The sequence below is a fragment of the Poecilia reticulata genome, linkage group LG1, assembly GCF_000633615.1.
Source record: "Poecilia reticulata strain Guanapo linkage group LG1, Guppy_female_1.0+MT, whole genome shotgun sequence".
In the NCBI taxonomy this organism is placed as follows: domain Eukaryota; kingdom Metazoa; phylum Chordata; class Actinopteri; order Cyprinodontiformes; family Poeciliidae; genus Poecilia; species Poecilia reticulata.
The window spans coordinates 30,213,318-30,237,660 of NC_024331.1; the positions used below are offsets into that span (position 1 = coordinate 30,213,318).

Consider the following 24,343-nt stretch of genomic DNA (forward strand, 5'->3'; position numbering starts at 1 on the left):
CCCAGTGTTGCTCTATGAAGAGCAGAATGACAAAAGGGATATTCTGACTAGTAAGTCTGGTTATTTAAAAAATGTGAATAACTTTAGGAGTAGATATTTCCTAAATTTTCTAACAACCACAAAATGACTACATCTTGTAACAACATTCGTTGTATTGGTTGACACTTACATACAACTTGGACTGAAGGAGAACAATTTAAATGTTTTTTATAGAGATTTTTTGTGAAAAAAAATTGAGTACTTGAAATAATTTGTTCTGGCGACAAAAGAACCCCTGATGCAAAAATAACTAATTATCTTTATGTAGACTAAATATGTAAGTATAAATGCAAAGTAAATCTAAAGCTTTCTTAGTTACTATATAGAAATGCCCTACTTATTTTTAAAAAACATCAAAACAGTATTAAGAAAAAGTATCTCCCTTTAAAAACAACAGTTACGTTTTACGGCAGGGGTGCGTTTTTCAGCACAACACCGGTTGTCGGCAGTTGGAATGACGGTAGTGGAAGGTTAATCAGCTGATTCTGAACGCTCAAATGAATCCTGAATAAAACAGTTTCATCTGTCAGGAGATGTTTGACTCGGCCTGAGAGCTTTTACATTTAGTTTGGAATGTGTTGACATGCTGAATTCAGGTAAGTTCAGGTTGATACGCTTATGAATTGCGGATGTATTGTGGTGGTATTTATGCTAAGTCAGAGTGGTACCTGACGGTTACTCGGCCTGTTTCGTTGCTTTGTTGTTATTATGGTGTGATTACTTTATCTATTTGGTTGGAATATGGAGTACTGCAGGTTTTATAATAATTATTAAAGCGTCGTGGTTATATTTTGTTRATAATCTACTATAGCTCCTACTCGTCTATAGGCATTTGTTGCATTTAAAGAAGCAACTAGCATTAGCACGCTAGCTGCCAGTTTCTACAGAAYAGAAACAAAACAGCAATTTTTGTTGTCTTTCTCCTCCAGTGTGATAAATGAAGCAGAAAATACTGTTCAGTACCAAATAAATAATTTACATTTCTATAGTTACATTGGCTTTTAAATATATAAATAATTATTAAATATTCACATTGGAATACTTAAGGAAATGAGAAAAAAAAACATGTTACAAATAATAGCTACCTGCTTGCTAAAAGTATATTTTAAAGCTGTAACAGTAAAAACGTACTTGGTGAAAAGTTTATTTGACTAATTGAACATAACATTTGATAATCTGATTTAATAGTTGAAGTTATGAAACAAACCCAAATTAATGCTTAGCTTTGGGTTTCTTAAAAAAACAAGTGGATCATTATAGCTGGGACAGTAAAAAATAATAAAAAAAATTATGTCATCAGGTAGACAAAAAACATGCTGGTATTAAAGACTACAACAAAAAGAAATGAAGTATCAAGTTTTTACCAATCTATTCCATTTATCTCTGTCTCTTAGAGATTAGGGATTTTCTAATATAAATCAAAGCGAAGCGATCTGTTCTGGAACCTGTTGCCTGGTTATTACTCAGATCTCACTAAGTTACGGTTGATTCAAGACTTGTGACTTCATGGACTGGTGTTGTGTGTTTGATTTAAAGAAGSCTGTAGTTTGGTTGTTTGAGACTTGAACGATCTACTAATTCATAGAAACTATGTGCTGCTCTCTGTGCTCACTGATGTGGCTCCTTGGTTATTGAATGTGTTCATTAAAAAAAAAAACAAGTCTAATGACTAATTTATTATCCGGCCAGATTTTTCCAAATATAATCATTTTTTACCAATTAATCACTTTATTCTGCCCTCTGCAGCTCGACGACATGGACAAGATTCTGGAGGGCCTGATCAGCTCAGATCACTCTGTCCCGGTGAAGAGGGCCATAGTGAAGAAGGTGGTTGAAGCAGCAGAGAACGACGTGACGCAGGAGCAGTGTCGAGCCCTGTTCACACTCACCACCCGCCTCATCTTACTCGGTGACGATGCTTTCCAGAAGCAGATCGGCCTGCAGGTTCTGGGGGCCTACGCTCGCTACCACCGGCCCGAGTTTGAGCTCTTCTTCTGCAAAGACTTTGTGCTCGGTTTACTCCAGCAGGGCTACGGGCAGCTGGAACACAGAGACGCTGCCATAATCGATTACATCCACTGCTGCCTGCGGCTGCTCATCAGCTGCCCCTCCGTCCTGGAGACCTTCAGTGCCATCCAAGTGGAGGTTTTGAGGATGGTGTGCGAACGGCCTGAGCCAGCTCTCTGCGCCCGACTAAGCACTTTGCTGTCAGACTTTATGCAGTGCATCCCGAGGGAAAAGTCAGGCGTCTTGTTCTGCCAGCAGCTAGTGAGGACCATCAGCTGCTTTCAGTGCTGTGCCAACGAAGAGCGGGAACTGAGAGAGTATGTAGGCCAGGTGACGAAGGTCAGCACTCTTCTACAGAACATCTGGAAGGCAGAGCCAGCCACACTGTTGCCCTCACTGCAAGAAGTCTTTGCTATTATCTCCTCCACAGGTAAAGCTGCTTGAATTGTTACAGACTTTCTGTTTGTTAAAATTGACAAATGAACTGATATTTTAAAACAAATACACTGCAAAAATACAACATCTAGTTTCTAATGCAAATATATTGGTTCACATGAAATAAGTCAAAAGTCAAAATTAATTTAAAAGTAACTTTTCAGCAATATATATAAGCTTGTTTTAAGTCAATACTTATTTTGATATAAAGTACTAGTTYCTCTGGCAGATGTTTTTCACTTTTAGTACTTTTTTCATGTKTTAAGTGGGGAAAAATCTGCCAGTGGAACTAGTATTTTTGTATCTACATTCAAGAATTATTGAGATATTTTTGTCTTAATTCAAGTCTACTAAAATATTTGCACTAGAAGTGAGACAGAGATTCTTGGTAAGATTTAATGTTTTCGCAGTGTATGACTTTAAATGCTCTAAAATCTTGAGTTAATACAGGACAAATTGTGTATAGGATATTTTATTTTTGTGTTACCAACTGAAACTGCAAACATATTCACAAATTGTTATTATTCATAAAATAAAACAGGAAATAACATGTCTGAGATTTTTGTAGACTACAAACACATGATGAATTGTGCTGCCACAGCTGTTTGTTTTTTTTTGCTTTTTTTTACAGGTTGGCTTTTTATTGTGTCTGCAGATTTGTTTTAAATGTCTCYATCTAGATGTTAAGAAGTATCTAAATAGAAACATCTCACAAGCTTCAAGGAACATATTAAAATATTTTCTACAGAAAAATGACTCGATGTTGTTGTTCTTTCAGACCCATCCTTTGACCCATCTATTGCCCTGGCTAGTCTGGTCCAGCACATCCCTGTCCAGATGATCACTGTGCTCATCAAAAGTCTCACCACAGACCAGAACGTCAGAGATGCAAGCATGACCAAAGCTCTCAGCCGGTAGTTCAATGCCTTTTTATTCTGCACTTATATTCAACACTTGTAAGCTGTAGGATGAAAGCATGTTCTAATTTCAGTCTGTAATATGCAGTTTATGCTTGTTAACACTTGTTTGTTGTGTGTTTTAAAGAATGATTGACTGGTTGTCCTGGCCGCTGGCCCAACATGTGGATACCTGGGTCATCGCTCTGCTGAAAGGACTGGCTGCTGTTCAGAAGTTTACCATCCTTATAGATGTCACTCTGCTGAAAATTGAAATGGTTTGTAAAACTTCCCTGGTTTATGGTTCTTTGTAGAGGAGGTTGCATTTAAATATTATGTTACAAATGTGTGAAATAGATTAATTACTGTAGTTCATATTTATTGCTGGTTAATGTCATTGATTTTATATTTTAGGCCTTTTATGACAAATGTGTTAAAGAAATTGACTTTGATTCGACCTAAATTTAACTTATAAATATTTACCTGTTTATTTTGACCTGCAGGTATTCAACCGTCTGTGGTACCCTATTGTGCGGCAGGGGGCGCTATCCGTGCTTTCCCACATGCTGTTGAGCTTCCAGCACTCTCCTGAGGCCTTCCATTTGGTAAGAGGTCCTCTGTCTCCTCACAGCTCATTTCCTCCTCATGTGACCAGATTGTTTGTTCTCTCATTTTCCTTCTGTTCTTGTTTAAATTACTTCGAGGCCACACAGACCCTCCTCAGTAATGATCTGCAAAGCATCTTAAATGCCAAGCAGTGGCCCTTGAACCAATTTAATTAAAACCTAAAAAACACGAAATGATCAGCTGAACTCTCTGTGGAGGTCCTGATGTTCATCTCCTTCCTTCTGCTCATTTGATGGGAAAATTTTAGCTTCATCGTCCAGAATTTATTGTTTTTATTTCCTAATTTCCTGTTTTTTGCCTTTCAGGTTGTTCCACTCGTGCACCGTCTAGTTCAGGCTCTAAACACAGATGGTCTCCCCACCAGTCAAACTTTCCTGCTCCAATTCACTGAGCTTATACACTGCATGATGTACCAGTACTCTGGCTTTCCTGACCTCTACGACCACATATTAGAAGTCATAAAGGTGAAGAACTGATGTTTATGTTGGTATTTTCTGAGTTAATTCAAATAAAAAAAGACTGCTCTGTAAATAAGGCCAGCTTCAGACACATCCGCATTAATTATTCCATATTCTCTTTCCAGGATTTCCCAAAACCTTCAGAAGAGAAGATCAAGTTGGTGTTGAATCAAAGTGCCTGGACATCCCAGTCCAATTCGTTTGCTTCTGGTTTATTGAGGCCGGCTGGGAAGTCTGAGACAGGAAGGACAGGTCTGATCAACCTGGGGAACACCTGCTACATGAACAGCATCATCCAGACCCTTTTTATGGCAACAGAGTGAGTCACTCTGTCACACCAACACACATGTCAAAGCTGAGAATGTGAAGAATTAAACCTGAGTTTTTGCTCTCAGTTTCAGGAGGCACGTTTTGTCTTTACATCTAAATGGCTCCAACACAGTAATGAAGAGGCTGCAGCTCCTTTTTGCCTTCCTGGCACACACACAGGTCTGTTATGTCTTGACTAATGAAATATGTGTGAAGTTGGTGGATGTCAACATGAGTTGTGTGTTTTGGCCTACAGAGGGCAGCATATGCTCCCAGAAACTTCTTGGAAGTGTCTCGTCCTCCCTGGTTCAACGTGGGCTCACAGCAGGACTGTTCAGAGTATCTCAGATTCCTTCTAGAAAGGTACAGTGAGTCTCCAGCGCTCCTCCTTATGCTCTGCAATTCCTGTACTTTTATTTTTGCTTGAAGCCAATTAAAATAGCAACAATGCTGCGCTGATTGTGGAAACATGCATTGTTTTCATACACCTTGAACTCGTCCTGCATTACAACCACAAACTTCTCCTTGTTTATGTGATTTCATACAATTCGAAAATGCTTTATTTTTTCCAAAAGGGAAAGTAAATGTAACTCATGTAATCCAAATATCTTAAAAGATTTGTTGATGATGGTGATGCTGCARGCAGGAAGGATCTCCAGTAACACGTAGTCTTGATAAAACCATTTTATAGCACAACAGGCCTATTGATCAGTTACTCAGTACTTGAGTTTTACCAAATACTTTTTTAGTCTTACTTGAGTAAAAATATGTTGAAGTACAGCTACTCATTTGTYTATAATCTTTGGCTACTCGACCCACCTCTGCTAATGCCAAGTGTACTCGTATTTTTAAGGTTGCACGAAGAGGAGAAAACGCTTCACGTTYTGCAATCAGCCAAGCCAACAGTAGCCTCCCTGGTTGATCCGATCAGCAGAGACCCAACAACTTCTGAAGACCGCAAGGACTCCCATTTGGTTGAAGCGGAGAACCGATGTGCAAACGATGGAAGGACTTTGATAGAGCAGATGTTTGGTGGAAAGCTGATTACAGGCATTCGGTGCATGCAGTGTAACAGCATCTCYGAGAAAGAAGAGCCTTTTACAGACTTGTCTTTGGCCTTTTGTCCGTCTTCTTCCTCTCAGGGCAGTCCCAAAGCAGAGAGACCTACAGAGGAAGGCAAGGTGCTCTGTCAGGGATCTGTCAATGGTGGCAGCGAAGCTCCTGAAAYAAGCAATGTAGCTACTAACGTTCAGTATGAGCCAGTGACGAACGAACCTCCTCTGTCTGTGCCTGACCTGGTGAACTATTTTCTGGCTCCTGAGATCCTGGAYGAAGACAATGCGTAYTTTTGCGAGAAGTGTGTTTCCCTCCAACGAGCTGAGAGGACCATGAAGGTGGTTTCCGCGCCAGAGTACCTCATCCTCACGTTGCTCCGATTCTCTTACGATGCCAAAAGCCATATCCGCAAGAAGATCCTAGATAACGTCATCATCCCGCCAGCCCTGAGACTTCCTGTCCATGCCTCTGCGACGCCAGTGCAGTGGTCCTCTGCCTCCTCGTCTCCTTTGCAAGTTGATTCTCCGGAAAGCAGCGAGAACCTGGCTAAGAAACTCAAACCATCACAAGGAGAAGAGGAGGAAGAGAGGAAGATGAGGTTAGATGAAGCTGAGAAGATGACCAGAGGAAGAGAGACTTCAGTCCAATCAGTGCCCTATATGCTCAGCTCTGTCGTGGTGCATTCTGGGGTTTCCTCGGAGAGCGGCCACTACTACTCYTACGGACGAAACATCAACGGAGCGGATGGGACACAGCACCCAGCGGGTCTGTCTCCTGTCAAACAGGATTCAGCGAGCGACCAGGACGCTTGTAGCCTCTGCACATCAGAACAAGGCGACTCAATACCCAACACGAGCCTGGAGACGAAGGACTGGCTCCTGTTCAATGACAGCAGAGTGACGTACACTTCYCTACAGTCAGTACAAAACATCACCAATCGCTTCCCCAAAGACACAGCCTATGTGCTCATGTACAGGAAGCAGGAGCTGCCAGGGTTGAATGGAAACGAGGGACAAATGGCAAATGGAATGAGACTGAGTGCCGAGCCTCCCCTGCAGAAAGAGCTGCTGGATGCTATCATCAAAGACAACAAGCTGTATTTACAGGTAATTCTCACAGATTTGCATTACTATGCAGTGCATTTGCAAAGTTGCAACTAGGGCTGTTAGGTTTATCAAATGATTGAAATTTTGAAATTCCTCAGGGCAAATTATCTACCTCAAGGATTTGTTAAAGCTGCAGTATGTAACTTTTATAAAATGTGTTTTTGACATATTTGTAAGTGTGGAATGAGACAGATAATCTGTGGAAAATAATTGAGCTCCTCTGCCTTCTCCCAGTACTAACTGGAAACGGCCAATCAGAGCCAGGAGGAGGTCTTATGAGACCCATTTGTGCACCATTGCTCTCTGCTACAGTCTAGCTTCTCCCTGTCATGAATGATAAGACCTAGTTAGCATGACCTACGATGACGGCTGATAAACAGTTTTCTTGTAACCCTAAGTTGTTTCTCCTCTATCAGCGCATTTAGCAACGTGTTCATGTGGTTGATTGACAGCACTGGCTCTGATTAGTTGTTTTTGATCGGAAGTGGTGCATTTCTTCAGATGGCAGTAGCAGCACAGGGAGGAAGTGGAGGAGCTTGACCTTTTCAGATTATCCATCTCATTTTATGCAGCCACGACCTGGTGATAGTTTTAACAAATATGTAAAAAAAAAAAAAACTAATAAAAAACATTCATAAAAGTTATGTACTGCAGCTATAAATTATGTTTTATTATTCAGTGCGCTGCATTCAAGCATTCCAATGTTTGTGTTGCGCAACACTCTCACTTCYGCAATAAGCTGTTGACGAATCCTAAGTGCTAATAGCAACTATGGAGGGAGAAGGCGAGGGTCAGAAAGAAGCGCCGCCAACGGAGACACAAAATGTCAGATCACTTTAAACTAAATAGGAATAAACACACAGCTCAGTACGTTTACTGCAAAACAGAATTGGTGTTTCACGAAGCAGAGCCTCGATGCTCCATCCCCCAACATCCCAGCAGGAAACATCCATTACATGCATTGAGCTCACTTGTGCCTGCTGACTGGTGACATTTATGTTCCCTAAGACAAAAACAAGCTTATCTTACCTTATCTGTGATTGTTAGTAGAATCTGGCATGTGGTACATGTTCAAGGAAATGCATGTAGCTACTTGCTGATCAAAAGTGATCTAGAGAGAAACCCGTTTTATAAAAGTTTTTTCATACTTCAAACTTGAAAAGTGAAGTGTAAAATACAAGGCATTTGTTACTAATTCCTCGGTTTAAGTTAGTTTTTTAATGTTTAAAGATTAATTTGAAATGTTTTGTTTCTCATCTGTTTTTGCTCTTTATAAAACAGTTTTTTCATACATCAAACTTGAGACTAAAATGACTTTTGAAACATTTGGAATTTTACATAGTAAGTTTTCTTATTAAAAGTTAATTGTACTGTTTTTTTACTAGCAGTTCTCTTTCATATATTTCTTTTACTAGCTTAAGTAGCTCTTACAGAAGAGGAATTTTTTTTAATTCAATAGCTCAATTAACCATTAGAATACCATCAATAATCATTTACAACTGCCCTAGTTGCAAACACACATTTTGACGTATTTTATAGGGATTTTGTAGAGTTGGGCAACATGGCTGAAAAACCGATCACAACATCAGCCGATACCGATAATTGTCAATTAGTTTTGTTGTTTTAAGTATCTGAAATGCTGCCAAACCTGTGACGTGACCTTTCCTGTTTTGTCCACAGTTTCCTTTCGAGCTGTCGGACTCATTTTCTCCCTTCACTGCACGCCGTTGTTTTTTCTTTTAAGCGGTTATGAGGCACGGTGGCGATACCTGAAAGTGCTCCTATGCAAGTTACTCAACAAGTTATTGCTAGGTAACAACAGAGCGAGTGAGTTGCTATGTAACCAAAGAGTGAGTGAGTCAGTTGATGTCAGCAACCCCTGAGAGGTTAGCATGGCTAGCAGCTAAAGCCTTTCCTACAACTACATCTCCCAGAATGCTGTGCAGTTCTGGATCGGAGTTTAGTGAAATTACTGAACACTCTGGCATATTTTCTATTGGTACTGATCACATGTATACATCGCGATATATAACGGTATTGATTTATTGCCCAACCCTGGGATTTTGGAAGGATAAGGGAAGTTTTGCACGTTTTCCAGAATTTGCGTGTATTTGTATTTGGTGCCTCCAAATAAACACTCCTCCTATGCTGCCACTACATATTTACATTTTTTAATGTTTCATCTTTGCACATGTACACACTTACATTTTTGTTCATGCCCTTTCTTAGGAGGTAGCACATGCTTAGCCAGAATAAATATTGGAGATTGAAGGGGAGTCTGTGAAAATGTGGTTTGAATTGGAATCCATCCCACACTCATCAGACTTGTATTTGTAAAAAAGAAACTGAAAACGGGTCATTTATCTTCCACTGCTTTATGATGCAGAGTGAGAAAATGTGGGGAGGGAAAAAAGCTCAACAAGTTTGATTACATTTGCAAGAAAGTATAAGTGTGAAGTGAGCTGTAATTATGCTTACCACCGATTTAGAAGTTTGCGGGCATGTATTTGGAACAACTGCTTACTTTTCATTTTCAACACACAATCGACTTAAAACATCATTTCCGTTTCTCTTCGCAAGTAAGATTTTATCATTAAAGTGGAGGATTAATCCAGGTGGAACGTAGCAAACAGAGACTGAGCCGCAGACTAGATTGATTTATGTATTCTGGTACTCCTCGAGTGAAATTCAGACTCTTCTACTCAAAGATGTGAGGTGTAATTTCACAACTCACTGAGCTGTGGTGTGTTAAACTGAAACTCCACTGAGTTCGTGTAAATAACTTCGATGCATCTCCTCTAGAGGGAGCTATAACATCGTGATGTCCATTGGAACGCCTGCTCTGTTTCTTAAAGAGTTTATTTGTCCGTATTTCCAGGGTGCGTTTTAAACTTAATCAAGCTTGGTAAAATATTTGTCTGTCTCCTTGGTGATCAACAGGAGCAGGAGCTCAGTGCTCGGACCCAGGCTCTTCAGGCGTCTTCGTCTTCCTGCTCATTCAGGCCAAACGGTTCAGATGACAACAACCCACCAGGGAGCTGCGGCCCATCTGGAGGAGGAGGAGGAGGAGGAGGGGGAGGCTTCAACACCATTAGCAGACTGGTCTTCTAAAATGAAATAAAATGCAGAGGGAGACCCACATGAACTGGGGTTGACTGATCATATGAGAGGCTCAACAGTCATCTGTACAGAAAAGAAGAGCTCTGCTATAATTTAAATGTTTTCACACACTGAATATCAGGAAACTGGCTCTGATTTTTGGTTTTCTTGCATCCAAAGAGATGGGTAAAAATGTTTTCTTTTTTCATTTTTTTTCATCTAATGATTTATATTTCTTACTTTTAAACCCTGGAGAATACATTTTTAAATACAGTTAAAACCAGCTCTTTACATACAGTATAAAAAGACAACTTTATTTTCATTAAATTATATAAATTCTTTACTAGGTCAGTCAGGATTACTAATTTTTTCTAATTGCTAAATTGCAGAATAATGAGTAACATATTTTTTTTTACTTTCTTCAAAGAAAGTAAAAAATTACCTGTAATTGGTAAAAGTGATTTTTTTTAACCATATGATTAGTGCCAACATTCTTGATTTCCTTCCACAAACGTCTCACCAAAGTTTGCTGGAATTTTTGCCCATTTCTCCTGTCAGAAATTGTCTGAATCGGTTTGGTAAATTTTGTTCTCGCACCCTCATTTCCAATTCTATCTACATATTTTCTTTGTAACTTAGAGATACAATCTCCAGTTCATTGATTCATTGTCCTTTAGTCACTTTGAAACTAATTAAGCATTTGGAAGACCTGTTTGCATCCAGATTTTTAACTTTGTGTCTATTTTGTAAATTGCACCTGTCCCACCAGACATGATGCTGCCACTGCTACGCTCCTTTTTCTGACATTTTTTCCCCTTCAAATCTAGTAATGTTTATTATGGCTAACACTTTCATCTTAATTTGATCAAAAAAGCATTTTTTTCTGATTTAAAGTCCTTTCCCTTGAGTGCATGTATAGGCTTTGATCTGAATGTCTGTACAGGACTCATTTCACTAATTTTAAATTAAATGTTGAACTTTCACAAACTGTTTAAAGGCAAAACAGTTGTAGTAGCTGTAAATGTATTACTTTAAATAAAGTAGTAAAAGTGTTTAAAAAATATTCCTTAATTTTGATCATTCTAGTGGAAATAATATAAACATATCAAAAATAAAACGGGAACGGTTTAGTCAGATTTGATGTTGGTGAGAAAAGAAGTTGTCTTTTTATACTGTCCATGTAAATATCTTGTTTGAATTATACATATGTCCTCCATGAATAATAGAAAATATAGCCAAAGTACCTGTATAGTTCAAATTTAAAAGGCTTCCTTGTTTTTAAATGCACATTTTTACTTTGAAATATGTAAACATTTTGAAATGTCTGATTTGGGGATCAGTGTTCCTAATATTTCCTCACACAAACATGATAGTTCATGTTTGTGCATTAAAACTACAGCTAAAATAACTGATCTGTAACAAAGTGTTTTTATTATCCTGTACTTCTAAACACAGCTTTGGGACTTTGCTTACTTCTATGATGCATCACAAGCTGTAAACCTTTTCTCAGAATGGAAAGTTTTTCAGGAAATTTGAATTTCTTCAGCGTGTGCCGGTTGTTGTTTTAAAGGTTTCATGCAATAAAAATGTATATATACGAATGAATCTGCATTTTTGTATAATTTCAGATTATTTACCTGAAAATAATTTGAAACAATATATTTAATCCAGACATCCCTCTGTTCCCAGCAACCAGGACGGATATATGATCCCTCCAGGGGATTCTGAGACCTCCAGCTGATGCTTCTTTGCATAGTGGGAAGATTACATTCAGGTCACCTAGCATGTTTTTTGGCATGAAATTCATTAGTTTTGTTGTTTTTTCTTCCATCTCAACCAAACCCAATCTGCCTTAACAGCAGACAACCCTTCCCTCAGCATGATGCTTCCCTCTACATGCTTTACAACACAGATGGTCAACAATATAAAACTTGGTGTCTGACTTCCTCCACAAACATTGCAGGAAAAGATGAATATTCAGCTCAATATTTCTTACATTTTATTTTCATTGACTTATTGAATCTCTATTTTGCCATTAAAATTCCTCTGAGATTTTACAAGAGAATTCTGGTCAAGAGTGGCAACATTCACAACAAAAACATAAAAAATTTACACTCAAAAATCAATTAAAACATTTGCAGACAAATGATTTATTCTCAAAGCCAGTAAGAACAACCATAAAAAAATCTATAGCCATAAAAACAACTTCTCTTTGGCAATTTTTTTTTTTAGCTAAGTTAATTACTTTTTGTTTGTTTTTCTCTTTGGCCCTTTTTTTGTTCAACTCTTGTCAAAATGTTGTAATATCTCCCAAATGAATGGAATTACCTTTAAACAATTACTAATTATTTCCTGTTGCCTCTGCAGGTTTATAGTCTCATCTTGCTGATCTAAAGAAAATTTCCTAAATTTGATTTACTTTGGCTTTTATTTTAGGATGAGTCAAAAACATGGATTAGAAATGGTTCTAATCAGCCACCGTACGTGTTAATCCGATCAGAGAAGAAAAACAGAACTGTGATTTGTGTGATTTGTCAAAACACTGCTGGATTCTCTGCATTTTTTTTTTTTTTTTTTTTTTTTGCTTTGGCTGCAAAAGCTATTTTGCACAAATGGAAGTAGGTACAAAGCGGGGACTGAAAAAAGGAACTGGGAAATCACAAGAACATATCCCCCCTTACCATGTAGAAACAGCTTCTACACAAGGCTTTGTTCCCAGAACAAATAAAGAAACAAATATTTGCGTCCCAGCTGAATTCTTCTTTATTTCAATATTCAGTTTGTGTTTGCAGTCAGTTTTCTTAACTTGTTCGGTGTTTTGTGTCACTTTTGTCTTTATTAAACTTGACTGATTTAAATCTCTGCAGACAGTAGTGCTGTTCAGGCCCTCTGGTTTTCCTATGTAGTATTTATTTTGTTTTTCTTTGTGATCATGTTGTACGACCAGTTTTCTGCTATAAAAATCTTTTAAATAATTTTTATGTTTGATGTTAAAAAGTTGCATTTATTTTTTTTATATTTTATACTAATTTGTTGTTGATTCAACAAAAATACATCCATGTTGTACATATTATATGTGTGTTATCTGAAGACATTTATTTCACCAGCATGACTGATGTGTAAACAGTGCTTAATATTCAGGCTTACCACAATATTATAAACAATGTTTAAAGAGGTGAAGTGTCCTTTCAGTGGATGTTCTTGTAACAATAGCATTCCAGTAACATTCCTTGGATACCAGTCAGAGGGGAAGGGACCAGGCTTTTGGCAGTGGACTGGATCACTTATAGATGAGTCAAGTCATTTTGCTCACTCGGTTGAAACGGAATAATATTTGGTTAAATGTTTAGTCTGTATCCTATCTGTTGACTTTGCAGTTCTTAAGTAGCTATTTGAATAAGAGATACGATAAATTTGTTTATTTGAAATTGCATGTCAGCCACTTTACATGTGCATTGTGAAAACTGTTGTGTTTTTGTAAAATGCATTGCTCAAAACGGTTTACTTAAACAGAGATGTTGCAAAACTAAAACAATCATTGCATTGTTCTCGCTGGATCACCGTGCGCTTTTCTCTCCGCATTGTGGATATTGTAGTTTAGACGTGCGAGGTTCTGTTGGGACACCTGAGGCTGTACCAGAGAGGTTGGGCCATTCTTTGTTTCTTTTTAAACTATCCGTATCCCGTTTTGTGTTTTCGCACAAAGCTGACCTGTCTCTGTTACCTTGTGTCCTAATTACCAAATGGCAGTTTTCCCATGTTATAGGTTCAAGCGGGGGTGGCAGAATACAGGCAGTCACTGAACTACATGTCCCATAGTTTTTAAAATCTTCAGTTTTCCTTGCACGCTGCCGCCTCTCCAGTTTGTCCTCTGAAGAAGCGAGGTCAAGTTAAAGTGCTTGACTTATGCAACTTCCGATTGGGATTTCCAAAATAATAATAGTACCAGACGTTAAGAAGTAATGTACAAAATAAAACGAGTCTCTACTGTTAAATTCTTCTAAGGAAGTCATTCAGTTTTCTTTTTTAATGCTAAAACATAATTACATCAAGGCAGTATATTTAAATAGAGACCAGGGAAAGAACCGCACACTTTGAGTAGTTCAACTTGAGCTCTAAAATGGATCTATTATAAAACTTCACTAATGTTTGTAGCATACAGTAATTTTAATATCCTGTTTATGTTGATTATGAAACCGGAAAAGCGGGTTATCATATATATATTTCTGTACATATACTATTTTAATATATCTACCTATTACTATTGTTATGATTATTTTTGCTTTGACTTTGTTTGTGTATTGAATAGTTTTTTTCTTTGATGCTGATTTTATTTTGAAAGCACGACATTCAAACATCCGGGCTCTCTTGCTTTAGTGTTAGCTAGCTTAACAGTCATGTTCTAGTGGAGACTGAGTTTAGGGAAAAGACACACTTTAGCCGGACTGTCAATCACAATTAAGGAACCATGGGAGTAAACTGCTAGAGAAGCTCGGTGTAATCGCTGTGTTTACGTCCAAAGGTTGCTTTAAATCGAGCATTATGCAGCGGTACGCTGTGGGACGTTTGCAGCCGACCTCGCCAACTGGGATTTCTCGCTCCACTCTGGACTGGAATTAGCATGGGACGTTATATTTAAGAAAACAAAACAAACAGAAAAACTTCACTAGACTCCTTGTTGTTTGTCGCTTTAGCGTTTCAAAGTACTCGAGTTGGCGTTTATCTTCGTCTAAAAGGCGACACGGAGGAGGATTGCGCCCGCTCCAAGCGTGGGAAATAGTGCGTGGATTTGACTACAACTAGTGGGAATCTGTTGTGTTCATTTCTGAGAAACTACCCTGCTCTCTGTCGGTGAGTCGACTTTTTGGAAAGGAGTGACCGCGTCTGTGTGGCTCCCACAGACAAGAAAAGTGCTTCGTTTTTAACTTTATTTTTTTCCTCTCCTGTTTTAATCACACCACTGTGTTTCTTCCCTTTTTTTTTCTGTTTACTCCAGGCGGACGGAGACACTCCCCAGATCAGGCGAAGCCAAACGGCCACCGACCGCTGGGAGTCCGGCGCGCAGGGAGCAGAGATGAGTGGGGGAGAGGTGGTGTGTTCAGGCTGGCTGCGAAAGTCTCCTCCTGAAAAAAAGTTGAGACGTTACGTAAGTGCACTTTATATCCTACTTGTGACGTTGCGATAAATCAACCTGTGGGACCGCATCTCGCCTGCTTTTCTCTGGAGACTATGGAGCGAAATGACAGACATGTTTTCAGGCCTCACGTTGTGCACATTCAACAGCCTGATTTCGATTTTTTTTTTAATTTTTATTTCTTTTGTTTTTTTCTTTCTTGCGTAAACTGTGTTTGCCTCCCATCCCCAACATCCATGAGTTTGCAAAGAACTGAAACTGTGGAGAAACGGCAATATTTTGAAATACACAGTATTGTCAGAGCTGATAAAGCTGCATAAGAAACCTGCAAATAGATCTATTTTTGATTACATAATCTTGCACATAAATGTAGAAATTATTCAATAATTATTTCTTTCAGAGTGGAAAACATTCCCACATCAAAAAGAAATAGAAACATACTTCTTAATATCATAAGCATGGCATAGCTCCTCTTCAATATGGGAAAGATAAAAGAACATGTTGTTACCTAAGGCAGGTTTTTGTTGATCTTGTTGAGTCAGGAAATTGACACAATAAAATATCAATTCACTTGAACATACCTATATTTACAATCTGAGAAATAACTGAATAGTTTAGAGCTGCAAGAATTGCAAAAAGGCTTTATGAGGTTCCAAGTTTTCGTCTCCATATTTGGGTATATTTAAAGAAAGTACCATGATGAAAAAGTTGAATATGTTTTGTAAGGTCGCAGTGATAAATCAACTTAGATTTCCTTAGTTTAGGAAAATCAGCCACCGTCTGATACTTTTCCACAGATTTTATCTGCAAAGGTCTAGAAATCAACTACAGTCCGCTTTTACTTTGCTGTGAATGTGGGCTGACTAACAAACACACAGACTGTTGTCAACTTAGAAACTTTGTTGCTATATTTAGCAGTTTTTCAGGCAAAAAAGTTATGTGTCAGTCAAAGCAGGTCGAGCTTTTTAAAGATTGGTGATCGACCAGAAAACTGCAATCGGTGCTCCTCTAGTTTCTGGTTATTGAAACTCCTATTGTATAGATTCATTACACATTTTTTTTCTTAAAAGCCTTTATTTCTTATGTGCTAATTTATAAATAAAAAAAGATTTTTTTAAACAGAAATGTGTAGTTTCTGAAATCCTCATTTCTGTTGACTGAATGTGTGGTTGTGGGCTCTTCTGCATGGCTTTCTGCATCAGGGCGGAGTGGCAGGAGGGCATCAGCCTGCGGTTCTGTTGAGATTTAATGGAAATCCTAATTGCTTGGATATAGTGGCCTCCAGGCAACATGGATTCTGACCCTCTCAACGCTTTCTTGAAACTCTGAGACCTTTATTTCCAAATTGAATACAAACTTAATTTTAATCTAAAAAGAGGATTTTTAGATCCTCCAGTTCTTTTGCTCCTTAGCTCAGGTTGATTGAATTTTGCTTAACAATCCTCTCAAGGCTGCAGTTATTCCTGTTTCTGGTGCAACCTTTCATACCACAGTTTTTCCTTGAACTTAATCTTCCTTAAATATGCTTGGATAAAGCAATTTGTTTTAAAACCAGCTTTTTTTTTGTGCTGACATTCTGTGACTTCCCCTCCTTGTCGTACAGACATTTGTCAAGTCAGCAGTCTTCCGCTTGATTGTGTAGTCACAATATGGCATCTGCGTAACATACGAAATGTACACATGTAAGTTCCAAAACTTGAGACCTTTAATTTGGAGTTATCTGTAAGCTCAGCCATTAAAATTATGATAAGCAAGGGCTTGAAATATTACTTACAGATTTATTCTGTTTCAGTTTTTATCATGCTGAAACAATTTACTGCAACCCTATGTAAAGTAAGAAAAAGAGGAAAGAAGTTGCTCCTTAAATCTACAGACGGTTTGTGGCAACAACTGCCATTAAGTGTGAGATCAGCTTTACCTGTACCAGCTTTAACTAAGACACTTCATTACCTTAATCTGTTGGTGTCGTTAACGAATAAATTAGTTTTTCTGAAATCCTGTCTTAGTTTTACCACAGATGTAATGCGGTGCACATCTTCCAAATAGGCCAGCTCAGAATATTTTAATTAAAATGTTGAGGTTCAGCCCTCAAGATGTTTTATTGGAAATGTGAGATCGGCCTTTGTTTCTTTTGGGTCATCAGTTGTTTTATTGAGTCAGGAATAGTGACCTTTGGGGCAAGTGAACTAGATGTTGTTCTGGATTTATTTGTGACCTCCTGGATGTGTTTGTTGTTCTCTTAAAGAAATTTTGTTGGCAGGCCACTCTGGGAATGTTCGCCGCTCTCACATGTTTTCTCTGTTTTTTAGTTGGTTGTGTTTCCCTCTGTAGTTTGCTGGAATCACAAACTCATAGAAATGTTTTTTGATCGGGACAATGATTCATCTCTTTAGATTTTTTAGCTCATTTGAGAGATTTTCATGTTCTTGTCAGACCAGGTCGTGTCCAGGGTATAGAAGCAAAATAGTAGCTAATTCAGGATTTAACAAGGGAGGAAAGTTGTACTTTTTACCTGCTTCAATGTTGGTTGGGATTGTTTTTTTCTTTTGATACACAAAGTCACTGGTACAGTTTGGCACCATTATAGCAGTCTTCCTTGCTCACATTGGTTTCTATATGAAAGCTCAGCTGACATATCCCTTTTGTTTGGTGTAAAATCAGCAATCTTGACTGGATTTTATGTATTTTAACATCTTTAAAATGTGCTTTGAATTGGGTTATTTCTTAATAAGATAACTTCAGCTAATACCTGTGTGGAGGTTTGAGCTACCTTGACTTTGAGTAGTATTTGGTCCAAAAAAGTCGACAAATGCTCTACAAAGTAAACAAAAATAAAGATATTTGGACGATTGTTTAAATTTGTAAAGGTAAAGTGAAGGACATTGAAATTAGAGATGCACCAGTCAATCAGCACGGCAGTCAGATTTCAACTGATCTTCTCTGATTGGCAATCTACAAGTAGATAACATAAAGATCTATCTATTACATGTATAAACACTGATAATTTCTGGCCTATTAACGCATCAGCCAACAACAGATACTTTGTGTTTTCTTTAGTTTAATGAAAGTGAGATAACGTAGAGTTGTCTGTTTTGAGCTGCATGTTCTGCACTTGGTGATCTTGTAGTCGCTTCTTCATGTGGGATGTAAGGCTAATATCCCTGTCAAAGAAACTGCAGCCATCTTTGTTCTTTTATGTCATTAAAATGAAAAAATGGAATCAGCAGATCAGACCTTAACAGGCCAGGAAAAGCCTAATGTGTGGATTTCTAGAACTAAACTATTTATTTATTTTAGTACAATATGTGTTTATAAGGCTCTTGGCTGCATGCATCAGATTTATTTCTATTTTTTTGGGTAACTTCCACCTGCTGCTAAGGAAAAACTACAGTTTTATGTTAAGACTATTTACACGATCCTCCTATGTTTTGCCAGCTCCAATATAAGCATTGAGGACATCATGACTTTGCTTTGTTCATTTTTTTGTGCCCCTGAAATCAAATAGGTGTGTGCATGCAGAAGAGGTTTTAAATCACTGCTGAGCGAAGGCTGACTAGATGAGGAAGAAAGTCCAAACCCCAGTTTATTACCTAATTGTGAACATTTTTATGATAACTCTGCATCCTTTTTCATTGCGGTGATGAGTCAGAGCTTCTCAACACAAACCGCGGCGGCGTCCTGTTCAGTGATGACGCGTCAAATGTATCTCTACAGCCAATTTTTCTTTATATAAACTGATCACCATAAGGTGATCTGATAAGGTAAAAGTGATGCAGTTAAGTGAGGTTTTCTGAAAGTGTGAGAACATTTTGAAGCCTGTGAGACTTTCCATTTAGTGGCAACAAGAATTGTTGTTTTTGGACAGAAATATGCTGCTGATATTGCAAGTGGTTTCATTATTGCAAGTGGTTTCATTGCACGTTTTTGTACAGATCCCACAGAGAACAAGTCAGGTGGAAAAAACCCGAATCAATGAATGAAACTGATCATTTGTGTGTTTTTTTTTTTTTTCAAATCTATCATGAAGCTGCGTTATGTTGGTCTTTCCCCAGCCACAGATTGTCACAACAATTTATGCTCCTGGGTTTTTCCATTTTGTTGCAGCTGCCTTCTCTATCTGGTTTTCCTTTTTCCTCTTTTCGACCATGAAATCAGAATTTTTTTTTATAGATGTTCTGTTGTGAAACCCTAAACGAGCTATTTCTAACACTTTTAGTTCATCTTTATTGAGGCTATCAAAGAAACCTTGTGACTCAAAGAGAGGGAGCTAACTCAGCATTTTCACTACTTACCCTGAGAACATGTAAAGTCATTTTTGCTTTGATCAAATATATTTTGTGCACATTGATGGAAGGTCTGATGTCTACAATAAAACTATAAGTTAAGTTGAATTATTTCCAATTGGAGATGAGGGATTACTTGAAACAAAAAGTAAATGTGAAAGCTTTTCAACTTCCTCTTTCAGAGGAAGAGGAATGACTGAAGCTGAAATCAATGGAAATAAAAACACAATAGTGAGGATTCTTCAGCTCTTCAGCCCCCAGATTAATGGCAGATTGGGAGAATATTCAAATTTTGAATTGCAGAAAAAGTACACACACTCACACACAGTTCAGTGAGCAGTGCTGGATTACTAGCATTTTAAACATTTACACTTTCAAAATCACAAAAATATAGCTGCATACCTTTTTTCCTATGGTTTAAAGTCATTTTGATGAGAGATACATTTCTGGAATGACTAGAATTTCCAGTCGCTCCCCAACCTGTTGCTGCACAGTGCATAGTGGTAGTCAGCTGGCTGAAAGACGGTTGCTAAACATTTGTATCATTTTCATAAAAGCACAAACCTGACTGTTTGGAAAAGGCAGCAATACAGTGTAATATTCTATGTTAGTTTGAAAGTCCATCCATCCATCCATCCATTTTCTTGCACCCTTTTTCCCTCAGTGGGGTCGGGAGGGGTGCTGGTGCCCATCTCCAGCCAACGTTTCGGGCGAGAGGCGGGGTCACCCTGGACAGGTCGCCAGTCTGTCGCAGGGCAACACAGAGACACACAGGACACACAACCATGCACACACACACTCATACCTAGGGGCAATTTGGAGAGGCCAATTAACCTGACAGTCATGTTTTTGGACTGTGGGAGGAAACCGGAGTACCCGGAGAAAACCCACGCATGCACAGGGAGAACATGCAAACTCCATGCAGAAAGACCCCAGGCCGGGAATCGAACCCTGAACCTTCTTGCTGCAAGGCAACAGCTCTACCAACTGCGCCAACCCAAGTCATTTATTAAAAAATATGTTTTTAATTGCATTATAATTAGTGTAATATTCTTCAAAATAAGAACAATTGTTGCTTTATGATATGATAATATAGTAATAATGCGGCCTTAGCAATTCAAAAGGCCATTTTTGCTCTCAGTCCAGCTAAATAAAGCTCATCTTGGGCTGCAAATGTTACCTTATAATTTTCAAAACATATTTATAAAAGGAAATTTATTATTTTTAAATGAAAGAAGAAACTTTTACTAAAAGATGGATAATGATGTAAAAACCAAAGTTTCTACGTAATAACAAAAATGGAAGAAATGGTTCTAACAAAAAATCTTTTGTGTCATTTAGTTGTGGAGGTTTATAGGCAATTATTCTCAAATAATAATAATTAAAAACTCAGTTTGTTAAAGTTAAATTACTGAGAGTTATTGTGGAAAGTCACACTCAAAGGTTATGTTTGTCATACTTTGCTCCCTTTATTGCTTATAAATATTGCAGGGAAAGCATAAATGTTCTCAATAATTCCTTTCTAACTTGACTCATTCAGTGGAACATCTGTATTTCCCTGATGTTTCCCCACTGGAAGCATGTTCGGGCTTTGTTGTGGAGTTTCTGCCTCCCTTAAAAGGGCCTCAGTGGGAGAAAGCGAGGCTTCGGGGTCGAGGGGATGAAGGAAAATATTGAACCCCAGAGGTCCTCCTCAGATGGCAGTAAAACGGAGACAAGGGACCAAACTCCATGAGGCCTCTCGGCAGGGCGAAAGCAAATTTACAGCGCATGCTACACTCCGGATGAAACGGCGGCCGTTTTCCGACAATTGGCCAGAGAAACCTGTACCCAACAAATGTGACGGCACGGCCAAAGCGAAACAAAGGCCCAGCTCTTCGATTAAGTAGAGGATTCATTAAATCTGCTTAGCAAGTGGAACAGAGAACAAACGGTTTCTGTTGAACCCGCCCCCCTCCACCGCCGCCACCACCCTGCACCCCGCGTGCTTCAGGAGACAAACAAACAAGCAACCCGGACGGATTGTAACAGAGGGGTACTTGTGCGGCATTAGCCTCTTAGGCTAACGAGGTAATATTATTGCACAGTGTCCTCGGGATTGTGGGCAGCACTCTGTTTTCAAATTGCTGCTGTGATCTGCCACAGCTTGAAAATGGATTGCACATGGCATTAATAATTTACTATCCATTACAAACAAATGACCATTAAAAATTGATATTAGTTCTGCTGCTTCCCCCCGTCCACTTTTATCCCTGACAACAGACTATTGTCGCTGTGCTACACCTGTGTGTGTGGATCAGTTTCACAGCAGCCACACTGGTAAACAGACCAGTTCAAAGGTGAAGATGTGAAGGTGAGGTTGTACCCTTTTTCTTTTTTTAGAAGAAATTTTGAAAATAATACAAAAATTTCTGAAGGCTGCGTTAGTGAAATATGTGTTTTCTCCCATTTCAAAGCTTTCTCTGTCCTGAGGTGCTCTTTGTTTCAAAACAGGACAAAAGTGAACATGTTTGTGGCGCGTCTGCATTCTTGTTTGGATATTTATAGTGGAGTAAGCCAGAAATCATGTCATTGCCTCCCAAAGACAAACAAACCCGTGAAAGCAAAACACTCAATTTGAAAAAGCCCTCAGGAAAAGCAGTAGCACATAGAAGGGTGTCACAGCAGTCTTTTGTTGCCATGCGGCGAAACATGGATGAATAATAACACCCATGTTTGCTTATATTTTGCAAGACGAGAGTTGCACGTAATCGCATTAGTGGTTCGCTAATCACAGCTTAAATTTGATAAAAATCAACTCACAAGGATCTGTTTCTAAAATTGCATTGCAAGACGTTTGTGCACTTTTGCTTTGTGAAACAAAAAAAAAAACAGTTTGTTCATCTAATGGTAAGTTGCATTAGATTTTGTATTCATAGCTATACTCTTCAAAAAGTATTTACACCCTTCCACTTTCAGCCACAGACTTTGTTGCAGTTTTGAGAAACACAAAGTTATGCATAATCTTGAAGAAAAGAACAAATCAGAAAAATGTGGCTTACCGCTATATTCAGATGCCTCTACTTAGATACTCCTACAAATCCACATAAATTCAGTTCAATATTTATCCCAAAAAGAAAATAAATGTTATAAGTAGCTTACATCATCCAAGAATCTCAAGTAACAGTCAGTTTTGCAGTGAATCTAAAAAAAAGAGCCTCTGACTGAAGATTGTTGCTATCTGACCATCTGATGGTTATGTCATGTTAACAGCTCAATTTCCAGGCAACCGAGACAATATTCCACCAGTTGTTGGCGAGCACTGCTAATCCACCTCATTTGCTTTTGCCGCTCCTCTTTAAATCTGTTTAGCCTTTTTGGTTAGAAAATCGGTCAGAGAGAGATTGTTTTAAGAAGCAGAGCCTCTCTGACTCAATACTTTTTAAAACAACTATTCACTGCAGTTAGAGCTGCAGGTCTTTTGTGCTAAATCTCCACCAGCTGAGCTCATCTGCACACTGAATTACCAAACAGCCCAAGCCCACCCAGATTGCATGGAACACGTTTACAAATGACACTCCTTGCGTTTTTACACAGATTCTGTGGCTGTAAGTTTGGGATTGTTGTCCTGCTGGAAGGTGAACCTCCACCCCAGTTTAAAGCCTCCAACAGGTTGGCTTCCAGGATTGTAATGTATTTAACTCAATTGTTACGGCCCTTGGCCTCTTGAGGCTGTGCAGGCTCCTTTTGTTATGCGGATTCCGCTGTGGGAGCACACCTTCCTGATTGGCTGGTCTGAAGGCTGTCGGAGAACAGTTCCACTATTGGACCAGCAGAGGATTTTCAAATCAATCGGATGTTGATGAGGCCCACCTGCACTCTATAAAGGGCTCCTGAATCCTTCCTCTAGAGGGGCAGCTAGTTTGAAGAGGTTTTGTAAAGCTGTCCCCCTTGTTTGGTGTTAGCAATTGCTTTAGGCAGTTTGTTTGAACTATTTTGTACAACTGCTGTGGCGATTTTTGAACTGTTTTGTTTCTGCTTGTTCTGCTAAGTAGTTTGACTGCTTTAGTTTCACTTCACAAGCTAGAAGCTCGTGTTTGGGAGGCTCTGTGCTCCCCTTAACATTCCCTTTGGGTGTTCCCTGTTTTCCCATTTTTGGGTTATTTTGAGTTTACTTTGAAGTGACTTGTTTGGACCCTTTTGTAACTTTAATTTGCACTTAATATTCTTTAGTTTGTTRACCCCTTTTGTTTTGCATTAGTTGGGTTAAATTGTATTGTTTTGGAAAACTTTCTTGTAATAAATYATTTTACACACCATTTGTTCCTCTGGACACATTTTATGTTATCGTCCCTGGACCCCTAGACCTTGGGGGCGTAACATCAATCTTACCATCAACTTTGACTAAATTTAATGTTCCTGCTGAAAAAAGCATCCACACAGCATGATTCACTGTTTCTTGACTTATTGAAACAAAATAAGTAAAGAAACCATTAACTTTTAGATTTTTTTCCCCTCTTTTATTCACTATTGACTAATTATTACATTTGTTTAGTGTAAATGTTGCCTCATCCCTTCTAATTTTAGTTGGTCATCAGTTCTTAGGATTTATTGTGGCAGAGCATAGATCTCGGACAGTTTCTTCTGTCCTTTTCCCGTCAACTTTTCCATATGTGCATCCCTACCATGCGACTTCCCCTCTCAGCTCCTTCAGACTAGCCAGCAGCAATTAGCAAACACCTAGTGGAATTGCTGAGCTCATTATGCAAACTGTTTCTCAGTGAAAAGTTGGTAAAGACATTGTTACAGGATTAATAGAGGTGCGACGTGGTCATGTCCTAAAGACAGAGTTTCAGAAAGAGCAGAAGTTTTTAAAGAGACAGAGGCCCAATTTCTAAATGATCATATATATATA

At 38.6% G+C, this 24,343-nt stretch overlaps 2 protein-coding genes across 12 annotated transcripts in view; both read left to right on the forward strand.

Annotated features, from left to right (window-relative positions):
- Positions 1-468: 468 nt before the first annotated feature.
- usp38 (ubiquitin specific peptidase 38) lies at positions 469-11,637 on the forward strand. 2 transcript variants are annotated; one of them, XR_534608.1, is made up of 12 exons: positions 469-635; positions 1,786-2,476; positions 3,260-3,395; positions 3,526-3,655; positions 3,881-3,982; positions 4,310-4,468; positions 4,588-4,781; positions 4,858-4,951; positions 5,028-5,134; positions 5,625-6,933; positions 8,614-8,745; positions 9,874-9,961. XR_534608.1 is itself a non-coding variant. In XM_008420056.1 (11 exons), the coding sequence occupies exons 2-11, from the start codon at positions 1,795-1,797 to the stop codon at positions 10,042-10,044; spliced, it is 3,084 nt and encodes a 1,027-aa protein (XP_008418278.1). In that variant the 5' UTR covers positions 469-635; positions 1,786-1,794; the 3' UTR covers positions 10,045-11,637. The 2 variants fall into 2 exon arrangements, 1 of the variants encoding a protein (XP_008418278.1); XM_008420056.1 differs by lacking the exon at positions 8,614-8,745 and having other exon boundaries at positions 9,874-11,637.
- A 2,698-nt stretch (positions 11,638-14,335) lies between these two features.
- gab1 (GRB2-associated binding protein 1) overlaps positions 14,336-24,343 on the forward strand; it is a 63,148-nt gene continuing 53,140 nt past the window's right edge. For 2 of the 10 annotated variants that reach the window (XM_008419968.2, XM_008420003.2), the window contains exons 1-2: positions 14,353-14,883; positions 15,029-15,178. In XM_008419968.2, the coding sequence (XP_008418190.1) occupies positions 15,107-15,178 (72 nt within the window). In that variant the 5' untranslated portion in view covers positions 14,353-14,883; positions 15,029-15,106. Of the gene's footprint in view, positions 14,884-15,028; positions 15,179-24,343 lie in introns of all 10 variants that reach the window. The other 8 variants (XM_008419994.2, XM_008420040.2, XM_017305977.1 and 5 more) reach the window with 7 other exon arrangements.